Source organism: Schistocerca piceifrons, chromosome 5 (assembly GCF_021461385.2).
Source record: "Schistocerca piceifrons isolate TAMUIC-IGC-003096 chromosome 5, iqSchPice1.1, whole genome shotgun sequence".
NCBI lineage: Eukaryota > Metazoa > Arthropoda > Insecta > Orthoptera > Acrididae > Schistocerca > Schistocerca piceifrons.
Window position 1 is genome coordinate 547116529 of NC_060142.1, and position 13070 is coordinate 547129598.

Here is a 13070-nt window from a genome sequence, read left to right on the forward strand (position 1 = left end):
TTGATCATCCTTCACAGTTGGTGTTTTGTCTGAAATAGCTTTAGAAAATACGCCAGTTTCGCCTGTATTGTTAATGTCACTATCATAACAGCCACTTGTAACTGCACTAAGCCCTGGATTAGTCAGATAAAGCATCTTAATTGACTTCTGCACTTTCCCCACAGACTGCTCGGAAAACGATACTGTGTCGAACATGAAATTAGTCCAACCAGCCGTTGCTTGCGTTGAAATTAGGAATTCTGAGATAAGAAGCAAATTTAAGAACTTTTTCTTGTAGCATCGGTCCACTAATAGGCAATCCTTTATGATGTGCTTTATTAAACCACTCTAAAACAGCATTATTAATGTCTTCAAATGGTTGCCACCATCTTTTCTTTGAATTTTTGTTGGAAGTTTCTTCCCATTCCTTAACACACTTGCTGGAGTTTGCAATTGTATTCTATATTTGGCTTTTTCCACAGTTAAACTCCCTTGCAAATTGATGCTGAGATTTTCCTTTTTCACTCTGTCTGTAATAACAGATATTCGCTGTTGTAGTGAAAGAACAACTACTTTTATTTTATTTGAAGTAGGCATGACCGTTCACTGCAGAGGAAAAATCTGAACTGTTTGCTATTAGAAGTAAAAATGGCAATGAAATTTTTGAGATTGTTGACAAGGAACGTTACAGTAATGCATTATTCTAATTCCCTCTTCATTGATTATTGGTGGTCATCATAACGAGAGGACATTGTTAGTTAAATACTGGTTGTTGGTCGGGTAAAGGGGTGGTCATCTTAAAGGGGATAAAGATACATTGCTCTTATGGAAGTTTATTTCTGTTCCTTAAAAAACAGTCATTTAGAGACAGGGTTGGCTTTAAGGGGTGGGCTTCTTGAGAGGTTACACTGTACTATAATTTTGTACTGGACAATATTTTCACTAGAAGCTGTGGCTTTAGAGTTATTTGAGAATAACCTAACAAAGTGACCTTTAAACCCACCCTCCTCCCATCACTCACATGCCACTGGTCAGGATTTTTAGTATGTCATTCATGACACTCTCCCTTAGCATTGTGCAAAAATTTGCAACTACACAATTTTTTACTATAACTGACCTTTTTTGGTGTCTGATGACTGTGCTATTTCCTCACATTTCAAAGTATTTGCACTACCAATTGTAAGTATATTTGTAATTGATGTCACTCTTTTAATGTTGTGTTTTACTTAATAATATTGTTAGAATGCTTAAGAATGAGCAAAGTTCTAACAGATGAGTTTAATTATGGTGATAATATACACTTCCTTCTTCTTCTTCTTTCAGCATGATGATCTTGTGGCATTGATGTCACGTATCAAACTAACAAGACTTTTATATCAGGCCTTATGCACACTCGGGCGGCGAGATCAACAACTAACTTCAGCGACTCTTGCTGATTGCCCCCGACTTCTTTCCAGCTGCCTGGAATTGTTGTCTACTGTTCATCGCACTGTTGGCCGTGGAGTGCAACCTGAAGTTGAATGTAAATACATCTTTGAAATGATGATTTGTCTTTTAACTCAAAGCACCTTGAAATTTTTGTGTGTATCTGCATAGTTATACAGTTTGTGTGTGTGTGTGTGTGTGTGTGTGTGTGTGTGTGTGTTTTCTCAAGTGCAATCCTTCTGTTCACCTACAGACATTGTGATATTACTTTTGATGGATCTTTTTCTGGAAACAAAAAATTACAACCTCATTATTCTAATTTCAAAAATTCAGTGTCACTCCACCTATGAGTTAAGTTTGTAACTATTACTTTTAGAGGGATCGCTGTTGGTCTTCTGGTATCTGTTGGTATTTGCATGAAAAATATCTTCTGGCATTAGATAGATGGAAATAAATAGAGTTATTGTATTATTTAATTTTCTCCTTATATACAAAAGTGATGCAAGCTGTCATTTTTCACCACAAGCTCTTGAAATAGTTCACTGATTTTAATTTTAATTTCAATTTCATTTCAGCCGATCATCCAACAATAATGGGATTTGATCCCCTTGTTAATCAACGTCTGCTGCCACCAACTTTTCCACGCTATACAAAAATAAAATCTCGGATTGAAGCCTTTGAATATTTTGAGGAGCTATTAAACAGACTGAAAGTGGTTTGCAAAATTACTAACTACACATCTTTCCACTCTGCACTTGTAAGTTCACTGCCTGTTTATGTATTTTCATTCATTTACAATGTTAGTATATTGTAGGTGTTTCTTTTTCTAGACAGGTACTTTAATAAAAAGACATCTTTGTTGTTATTTGAGAGATATGGTTGACTAATTAAAAGTGTGATATGATGACAGTTCATAAATTAAGGTAATAGTAACTTTTATAGTTTCCATGTTCTATTTGGATCCTTAAAATACCTGTGAGGAATACAGCAGAGTAACCATGTTATGGATGATACACATAGTGAGTCATAACCTCACATTATTTGTTGATCGCTCACTGTTGTATGCCCTTGTAGAGGTGCATGTAGTGTAATCATATTTTTTCATCCTTAAAACCTCATGTTAAAGGCATTATGTAGAATATCTGCAGCTTTTCTCTTAACAATATTGCTAGCAGGCTTAGTCTGTTACAGTGTGTACACACCCCTTCATTAGTACCTATGCTCCCATATGACACACTCATGCTGGATGTCAAGGCAAATTTTAAATCCTTAGAAGCTGCTTGGATGGGAGTGTGCCTTCTGTACTAGATACACTTTATATGAAAGCAATGCCCTTTTTACAAAATATTGTTATAATGGACAAAATTTGGATTCATCATGTGACAACAAAGATGCAGCAATCCTCAGTGGTATAGAAAAACACTACATCTCCAACATTTAAGAAATTAAAAATGGCTTCACACACCAAAATGATGTGGTGTTGATACTTGTGTTACTTGATTTTCACACTTGGGAAGTGATATTAAATGCAAGAAGTTGTGAGGACAAACTCATAGAATAACAGATGACAGTTCATTGAAGTGAACCACTTTTCTCTTAACTAGTGGGTGACATTAATCCCTCTCATATTGTACTGATAGTGCAAATATAACAGTTGGCAGTCAATAGAAATGTAGAAAATGTATTTTCTGCAGCAGGGTTTGTAACCCCTATAGAAGATTACAGTGAATCACTTTTACATTTCCCTCTATATTTACACATTGCAAACTACTGGGTAGTAGAAGATACATGATGTACCAGAGTCATTTTCCCTTTTACCATTCCATTTGCAGTCAGTGCATAGGAAAAAAGATTGTTGCTGCTACTCTGTATATTCCACTATTTTGCTCACACACATTAAACGAAATGTGTGTAGAAAATGTCTTTATTGATATGTCTTCGAATGCAGGCTATCTGGAGTTTGAGAGTAAGTCTCTCCACAGTACACAACCCCCTTTGTAAAATGTTTCCCACTGGAGTTCATTGAACGTTTCTGTGATGTTCTTGTGTAAACGAGCCTATGATGAAGCATCCTTTTTTCTAAATCCTTTAGCTCTTCTGTTAATCCAGTGTAAACAATACTGTATTTTGCATCAGGAGGAAGTTGCTGCCTTACACAGGGAATCTCAAGGTTGTCAGCAGAAATCATAAAACGAATACCATGGTGAAATTTCTTCATGGCAGCAAACTCACTTCTGTCCAAGCCAGCAACAGTTTGGTGCACTAGATGCAAGACTAACAACAACAACAACAACAGCAGACAAAGTGAGTCAGCCACTATCTACCTACAGTGGTAAGTCTGATAAGCCAGATTGCTCATGCTTCCTAAGTGTGGAAATGCACTATGTGGCCTTCAAAGCACAGACCTTCTGTGCTGAGTGCTAGCACTGTGGTTCAGTCTTGCTGAGAGCCATTCTGCCACCACTGACATAACACAGGATGCAACAAAGTAATGTCACATAATGACACCCATACCATACTCAGTGTAAGCAGTGTGACCATGAAATCCCCCTCTCCCCTTCCATAGAACAAACCAATATGAATATCTGAAAGAACAGACCATTTGCTGCTTATCATCCTCATGTACATAATAGTTACACCAACGTATGTGCAGGGAAAATCTGGAAGACAAGAAATCATTGCCACTCCTCATCTCCACCTGTTCGAGGGTGCAGAAGAGCATGGTGATTCCTGCACTGAAAATGGATGTCACACTTGTCAGAAACTCAACACACCTTTTTGTGAATGTAATACAAACTAGATTAGAACAAGTTATCAGAAAGTACGGACAGTTTGCCATAGACTGCAGCTCTACAAATATATACCATGAGCATCGCACCTCATTAGATTACTACGTATAACTTGGCATCAAGACATATTGGTATCGTGCACCAGGTTGCTCTCCAGAGTGTGTAAATGGTCTACAGCCCACAGAAAAAAAGGAATGCACTGCTTTGTGGATTTGGCATTGTACGAATCTTGCTCATGCTAGACTGATAGGAATGTCCTGGCATAGACAATTTGGAGCAAGGCATGTCGATGTAGATTATTATGATGCTTGTTAAAAAACCTGAGTGGAACCCCATGTGGTTAGTGCCAAGTTTGCTAACAGCTGCAGTTTAGCCAATGACTGCTGCACATGGTGTAGCAGTGAAGCGACTGAGCTGCAGTTCCTGGTGTAAGGGGATAAACTATAGCAGAACTGGGAATGGAAGATGGATTCCATAGTTGTAATCTGGCCATAGCCACAGCCAGCCAGCACTGGTCATTGAACTGCATGATCAGCAGACGCAACCGCTTCTGTGTCACTGGACCTCCACTTGCCAATGTGTGGCCCAACTTTCAGGAAGTTACTACAGTCAGACCTACTGCCGGTTATGACACCCATTCCAATAGTCACACTTGTTCCAGATTGTTTGGTGTGACATACAAATACAGCCACTACATCTAAGTCAGCACGGAGCAGCAGCATTTAAACTGGCCCAAACCCCCCATGAACCATGGACCTTGCCGTTGGTGGGGAGGCTTGCGTGTCTCAACAATACATATAGCCGTACCGTAGGTGCAACCACAACGGAGGGGTATCTGTTGAGAGGCCAGAGAAACATGTGGTTCCTGAAGAGGGGCAGCAGCCGTTTCAGTAATTGCAGGGGCAACAGTCTGGATGACTGACTGATCTGGCCTTGTAACAATAACCAAAATGGCCTTGCTGTTCTGGTACTGCAAACGGCTGAAAGCAAGGGGAAACTACAGCCATAATTTTTCCTGAGGGCATGCAGCTTTACTGTATGATTAAATGATGATGGCGTCCTCGTGGGTGAAATATTCCGGAGGTAAAATAGTTCCCCATTCGGATCTCCGGGCGGGGACTACTCAAGAGGACGTCATTATCAGGAGAAAGAAAACTGGCGTCCAACGGATCGGAATGTGGAATGTCAGATCCCTTAATCAGGCAGGTAGGTTAGAAAATTTAAAAAGGGAAATGGATAGGTTAAAGTTAGATATAGTGGGAATTAGTGAAGTTCGGTGGCAGGAGGAACAAGACTTTTGGTCAGGTGAATACAGGGTTATAAATACAAAATCAAATAGGGGTAATGCAGGAGTAGGTTTAATAATGAATAAAAAGTAGGAGTACGGGTAAGCTACTACAAACAGCATAGTTAACGCATTATTGTGGCCAAGATAGACACAAAGCCCACGCCTACTACAGTGGTACAAGTTTATATGCCAACTAGCTCTGCAGATGACGAAGAAATTGATGAAATGTATTAGGAGATAAAGGAAATTATTCAGGTAGTGAAGGGAGACGAAAATTTAATAGTCATGGGTGACTGGAATTCGAGAGTAGGAAAAGGGAGATAAGGAAACGTAGTAGGTGAATATGGATTGGGGCTAAGAAATGAAAGAGGAAGCCCCCTGGTAGAATTTTGCGCAGAGCATAACTTAATCATAGCTAACACTTGGTTCAAGAATCATGAAAGAAGGTTGTATACATGGAAGAACCCTGGAGATACTAAAAGGTATCAGATAGATTATATAATGGTAAGACAGAGATTTAGGAACCAGGTTTTAAATTGTAAGACATTTCCAGGGGCAGATGTGGACTCTGACCACAACATATTGGTTATGTACTGTAGATTAAAACTGAAGAAACTGCAGAAAGGTGAGAATTTAAAGAGATGGACCTGGATAAACTGAAAGAACCAGAAGTTGTAGAGAGTTTCAGAGAGAGCATTAGGGAATGATTGACAAGAACGGGGGAACGAAATACAGTAGAAGAAGAATGGGTAGCTTTGAGAGATGAAATAATGAAGGCAGCAGAGGATCAAATAGGTAAAAAGATGAGGGCTAGTAGAAACCCTTCGGTAACAGAAGAAATATTGAATTTAATTGATGAAAGGAGAAAATATAAAAATTCAGTAAATGAAGCAGGAAAAACGGAATACAAACGTCTCAAAAATGAGATCGACAGGAAGTGCAAAATGGCTAAGCAGGGATGGCTAGAGGAAAAATGTAAGGATGTAGAGGCTTATCTCACTAGGGGTAAGATAGATACTGCCTACAGGAAAATTAAAGAGACCTTTGGAGAAAGGAGAATCACTTGCATGAATATCAAGAGTTTTGATGGAAACCCAGTTCTAAGCAAAGAAGGGAAAGCAGAAAGGTGGAAGGAGAATATAGAGGGTTTATACAAGGGTGATTTATTTGAGGACAATATTATGGAAACGGAAGAGGATGTAGATGAAGATGAAATGGGAGATACAATACTGCGCGAAGAGTTTGACAGAGCACTGAAAGATCTGAGTCGAAACAAGGCCCCCGGAGTAGACAACATTCCATTAGAACTTCTGACAGCCTTGGGAGAGCCAGTCCTGACAAAACTCTACCATTTGGTGAGCAAGATGTATGAGACAGGCGAAATACCCTCAGACTTCAAGAAGAGTACAATAATTCCAACCCCAAAGAAAGCGGGTGTTGACAGATGTGAAAATTACCGATCTATCAGTTTAATAAGTCACACCTGCAAAATACTAATGCAAATTATTTAGAGACGAATGGAAAAACTGATAGAAGCTGACCTCGGGGAAGATCAATTTGGATTCCGTAGAAATGTTGGAACACGTGAGGCAAGCTTCATCAACTCCCAGTATCTACTGCAACCTAAATCCTTCTGAATCTGCTTAGTGTATTCATCTCTTGGTCTCTCTCTATGATTTTTACCCTCCATGCTGCCCACCAATACTAAATTGGTGATCCCTTGATGCCTCAGAACATGTTCTACCAACCGATCCCTTCTTCTAGTCAAGTTGTGCCACAAACCTCTCTTCTCCCCAATTCTATTCAGTACCTCCTCATTAGTCATGTGATCTACCCATCTAATCTTCAACATTCTTCTGTAGCACCACATTTCGAAAGCTTCTATTCTCTTCTTGTCTAAACTATTTATCATCCATGTTTCACTTCCATACATGGCTACACCCCATACAAATACTTTCAGAAATGACTTCCTGACACTTAAATCAATACTCGATGTTAACAAATTTTTCTTCTTCAGAAACGCTTTCCTTGCCATTGCCAGTCTACATTTTATATCCTCTCTACTTCGACAATCATCAGTTATTTTGCTCCCCAAATAGCAAAATTCCTTTACTACTTTAAGTGTCTCATTTCCTAACCTAATTCCCACAGCATCACCCGACTTAATTCGACTACATTCCATTATCCTAGTTTTGCTGTTGTTGCTGTTCTTCTTATGTCCTCCATTCAAGACACTGTCTATTCTGTTCAACCGCTCTTCCAAGTCCTTTGCTGTCTCTGACAGAATTACAATGCATCGGCGAATCTCAAAGTTTTTATTTCTTCTCCATGGATTTTAATATCTACTCCTAATTTTTCTTTTGTTTTCTTTACTGCTTGCTCAATGTACAGATTGACTAACATTGGGGATAGGCTACAACTGTGTCTCACTCCCTTCCCAACCACTGCTTCCCTTTCATGCCCCTCAAGTCTTATAACTGCCATCTGGTTTCTATACAAATTGTAAATAGCCTGTGGCTCCCTGTATTGGACCCCTGCCACCTTCAGAATTTGAAAGAGAGTATTCCAGTCAACACTGTTAAAAACTTTCTCTAAGTTTACAAATGCTAGAAATGTAGGTTTGCTTTTCTGTAATCTATCTTCTACAACAAATTCTAGGGTCCGTATTGCCTGATGTGTTCCAATTCCAACATTTCTACAGAATCCAAACTGATCTTCCCCAATGTAGGCCTCTACCATTTTTTCCATTCGTCTGTAAAGAATTCATATTAGTATTTTGCAGCCATGACTTATTAAACTGGTAATTTTCACACCTGTCAGCACCTGCTTTCTTTGGGATTGGAATTATTATATTCTTTTTTGAAGTCTGAGGGTATATTGCCTGTCTCATGCATCTTGCTCACCAGAGTTTTGTCAGGGCTGGCTCTCCCAAGGCTATCAGTAGTTCTAATGGAATGTTGTCTACTCCTGCGGTGCTGTTGACAGCTGTATTTCTAGGTTTCCATTTGTAGGGAAGCAGCCTACTCACGCTGTATAAAATTCACATCAGTCTTTCCATTGTCTATTAGTGATATTTAGAGTAGTAATAGATAATTTGATTAGGTTAAGATTGGTGAATTGTAATGCCACAAAAAAGGCATCACCAAAACTGAAACGATAACATAAACTTTAGTTTTGTGAGTACATGGTGATGACATATTCATTGTGTATCTGACATTGATGAAGTTCAACATTGAAGTTAAATCTCATAATTTATTAATGTACATACACTCCTGGAAATGGAAAAAAGAACACATTGACACTGGTGTGTCAGACCCACCATACTTGCTCCGGACACTGCGAGAGGGCTGTACAAGCAATGATCACACGCACGGCACAGCGGACACACCAGGAACCGCGGTGTTGGCCGTCGAATGGCGCTAGCTGCGCAGCATTTGTGCACCGCCGCCGTCAGTGTCAGCCAGTTTGCCGTGGCATACGGAGCTCCATCGCAGTCTTTAACACTGGTAGCATGCCGCGACAGCGTGGACGTGAACCGTATGTGCAGTTGACGGACTTTGAGCGAGGGCGTATAGTGGGCATGCGGGAGGCCGGGTGGACGTACCGCCGAATTGCTCAACACGTGGGGCGTGAGGTCTCCACAGTACATCGATGTTGTCGCCAGTGGTCGGCGGAAGGTGCACGTGCCCGTCGACCTGGGACCGGACCGCAGCGACGCACGGATGCACACCAAGACCGTAGGATCTTACGCAGTGCCGTAGGGGACCGCACCGCCACTTTCCAGCAAATTAGGGACACTGTTGCTCCTGGGGTATCGGCGAGGACCATTCGCAACCGTCTCCATGAACCTGGGCTACGGTCCCGCACACCGTTAGGCCGTCTTCCGCTCACGCCTCAACATCGTGCAGCCCGCCTCCAGTGGTGTCGCGACAGGCGTGAATGGAGGGACGAATGGAGACGTGTCGTCTTCAGCGATGAGAGTCGCTTCTGCCTTGGTGCCAATGATGGTCGTATGCGTGTTTGGCGCCGTGCAGGTGAGCGCCACAATCAGGACTGCATACGACCGAGGCACACAGGGCCAACACCCGGCATCATGGTGTGGGGAGCGATCTCCTACACTGGACGTACACCACTGGTGATCGTCGAGGGGACACTGAATAGTGCACGGTACATCCAAACCGTCATCGAACCCATTGTTCTACCATTCCTAGACCGGCAAGGGAACTTGCTGTTCCAACAGGACAACGCACGTCCGCATGTATCCCGTGCCCCCCAACGTGCTCTAGAAGGTGTAAGTCAACTACCCTGGCCAGCAAGATCTCCGGATCTGTCCCCCATTGAGCATGTTTGGGACTGGATGAAGCGTCGTCTCACGCGGTCTGCATGTCCAGCACGAACGCTGGTCCAACTGAGGCGCCAGGTGGAAATGGCATGGCAAGCCGTTCCACAGGACTACATCCAGCATCTCTATGATCGTCTCCATGGGAGAATAGCAGCCTGCATTGCTGCGAAAGGTGGATATACACTGTACTAGTGCCGACATTGTGCATGCTCTGTTGCCTGTGTCTATGTGCCTGTGGTTCTGTCAGTGTGATCATGTGATGTATCTGACCCCAGGAATGTGTCAATAAAGTTTCCCCTTCCTGGGACAATGAATTCACGGTGTTCTTATTTCAATTTCCAGGAGTGTATTTTTATTCTTTAAGTTAATCTTTACCAATGTATTATGAGGGCATGTATAAGAGACATGGTTGAACATGTATTCACTGATGGTAACGTTTTTGAGCAATACGTAGATGTAACTCCCATCTATTTTGTAAGATAGTTATGTGTAGCACATTGCTGATGTACTAAATTTTTGTTTGCAGGACTTCTTCATTGATTTCAGTCGACATGGCCCTTGTATTCTTTCTCGATCCATTCTTCAGCTCCTGTATTTACCGCAGTGTAATAAGGTGTTTGGCAGTCTAAATTTTGTTGATGTTCTTAGAGATGCTGCAAAAAACTTTATATTTCCTCCTGCTTTGATGCCTAGGTCTACACTTTTGAACAATCAACAGGTAAATAAATCCCTAATTTTGTTCTGAGGTGATATTTTTGAGAAATGGTCTTTACTAAATAAGCAATCCTAAAATTGTTCTGTTTAAGCTGTTAATTCCTGTTATTGATAAGAGTGAACTTTTGAGAAAGGATCTGTCTTGAACCACATAAACAAATTAACAGAAATCACCTGCTTTTATCAGTGAGCAAGATATCATAGCAGTATCAGGACTTAAACACTTTGTTACATACGTAGAAAGTGGATGTATAAGAACGGGTGTGAAGAACTGACAAGTGATGTATGACATTGTAAGATATTAATATTGATCTCTGTGGGAAGAGAGACTGTTAAAAACCACCTCATGCCCCAGTGCGTGTAACTATATTGAGGAAATATGGTAAAATGAATTAAGGCATTAACAACCAGATTATGCCAAGTCCTTCTGCAGTATTGCAGAAGGAACATCCAACTTCTCATAGCCCTATTACATGATCTTGTTCAACCGCATTGAGTGGTGTGTGTGTGTGTGTGTGTGTGTGTGTGTGTGTGTGTGTGTGTGTGTGTTACCTTAAAGGCATCCTTGACTAACATCAAATCTCAAAAGTAACTAACTGGTATGAAACTTGAATATACATCATCATTCAGATGTAGAAACACAGTTATCAACTTTAGTTTATGTCATATGGCTTCTTAGTGTTGCGATTTCTTTTTCTGTCAGTGTGTGTCCATGTACAATTCAAATGACAAATTTAGTTACGGAAACAGTAACAGCTGTGCAGATGCTGTTGATGACTTGTGTGGTGTAAGAACAGAGGAGTGAACTGCCAAATAAGCTGTATTTGTGGAAGACTAAGAGACATTAACATAATTTACTCACATTCTGAAATCTTTATCTGTACATGTAAACAGCAAGAAGTGTTTGTTTGAGTTTGTAACAAGGGAAGACAGGCAAACCAGAAATCCTTAGAGTAGCATGAAAACCTTGTTGATATTTGCATGTAAATTCTCCATATCTTCAAGAGATGTGTGAAATATAATTTTGTGTGGTTTCTCAGGTCAGTGGGTGAGAAAATTACTAGAGATCACATTTACGAAAAAATGTATAGAAAAAAAAGTAAGAGGGGAGAATCAAACTGTAAATTGAATTATAGGTGCCAGTAATATTTTTTTCTGTGAGAATCAGTGTCATGAGGAGGACTGAGCTTTGATCAACAAAGAATCAAATTGTTTTAGTGGGGTGGCCATTGCCCGCAACTAAAGACTTGTTGAGGTGAAAAGGTTTATGATTTTAGCTATATGCGAACTGTGTGTGTTTGATATGCACACAGTTGATTGCTGGGGAAAAAAGTATTTTGTGCTAAATTGCAGTGTGATTGGAAGCTGCTGCAAAAGTGTTTGTTGGGAGGGCTACCAAGAGTCATAAATTAGGGATACTTCAAGTACTGTTCTCTCCTCTCCTCTGTTCTACAGAAGGTATAGGATCTGCACTGGCATGGAAATGGTAGGGATAGATGTCCTTTACCTTCGTAACCAAGTTTGAGCTGGTGTCTTCCATTGAAATTGGAAATGAGCCAGTGAGACTCACTTCACCTGTTGGGGAAACCTGCTGAGTCTCGTGTTGAGGGGAAGCTAATGTGCAAGGGTAACTGAGCGCACATGCGGTGTTGCAGACTGTGGGTTTAAAAGGACAAGAGTGAGTACTAGGGTTTGTGTGATGGTTCACTTATAAGATGGCCAAAAGACACATAGCTGAAATGTCAGGTGAAGAAAAAGGCTTCTCCAATTGCGTGGCCAAAATCTAATGGATGAGGCATTGCACAGCAAAAACTTGAAGATACACAATAAGAGTAGGTGGTTTGTTAATAGTTGACACTTCAGACATAGGTCTAATACACTGAGGTGACAAACATCATGGTATAGCAATATGCTTATTACTGATGGTGGTAGTATCATGTGCACGAGGTACAAAAGAGCTGTCATTTGTACTTGGGTGATTCAAGTGAAAAGGTTTCTGATATGATTTTGGCCACATGATGGGAATGAACAGATTTTGGACATGGAATGGTAGATGGAGCTAGATGCCTGGGGCATTCCATTTTGGAAATGGTTAGGGAATTCAATATCCTGATGTCCCCAGCATCAAGAGCGTGCCAATAATACTGAATTTCAAGCATTACCTCTCACCACGAATTTCAAGCATTACCTCTCACCACAGACAATGCAGTGGCCAGCGGCCTTCACTTAATGACCGTGAGCAGCGGCGTTTGGGTAGAGTTGTCAGTACTAACATACAAGCAACCTTGTGTGAAATAACTGCAGAAATCAATGTGGGACATAGGACAGTGTGGCAAAATTTGGTATTAACAGGCTACAGAAGTGGAGGACCAATGCGAGTGTCTTTGCTAACAGCACGACATTGCGTACAGCACCTCTCCTGGCCTCGTGACCGTATTGCTGGACCCTAGACGATTGAAAAAAGCCATGGTCTGGTCAAATTAACATCAATTGCAGTTGGTGAGAGTAGATGGTAGGGTTTGAGTGTGGTGCA

The 13070-nt window shown here is 40.9% G+C and overlaps 1 protein-coding gene across 1 annotated transcript in view; it reads left to right on the forward strand.

The window, feature by feature from the left end:
• LOC124798065 (N-alpha-acetyltransferase 35, NatC auxiliary subunit) overlaps positions 1-13070 on the forward strand; it is a 148065-nt gene that overhangs the window by 100485 nt on the left and 34510 nt on the right. Inside the window, exons 6-8 of the mRNA XM_047261294.1 lie at positions 1303-1501; positions 1980-2161; positions 10350-10541. Of these exons, the coding sequence (XP_047117250.1) occupies positions 1303-1501; positions 1980-2161; positions 10350-10541 (573 nt within the window). The remainder of the gene's footprint in view (positions 1-1302; positions 1502-1979; positions 2162-10349; positions 10542-13070) is intronic.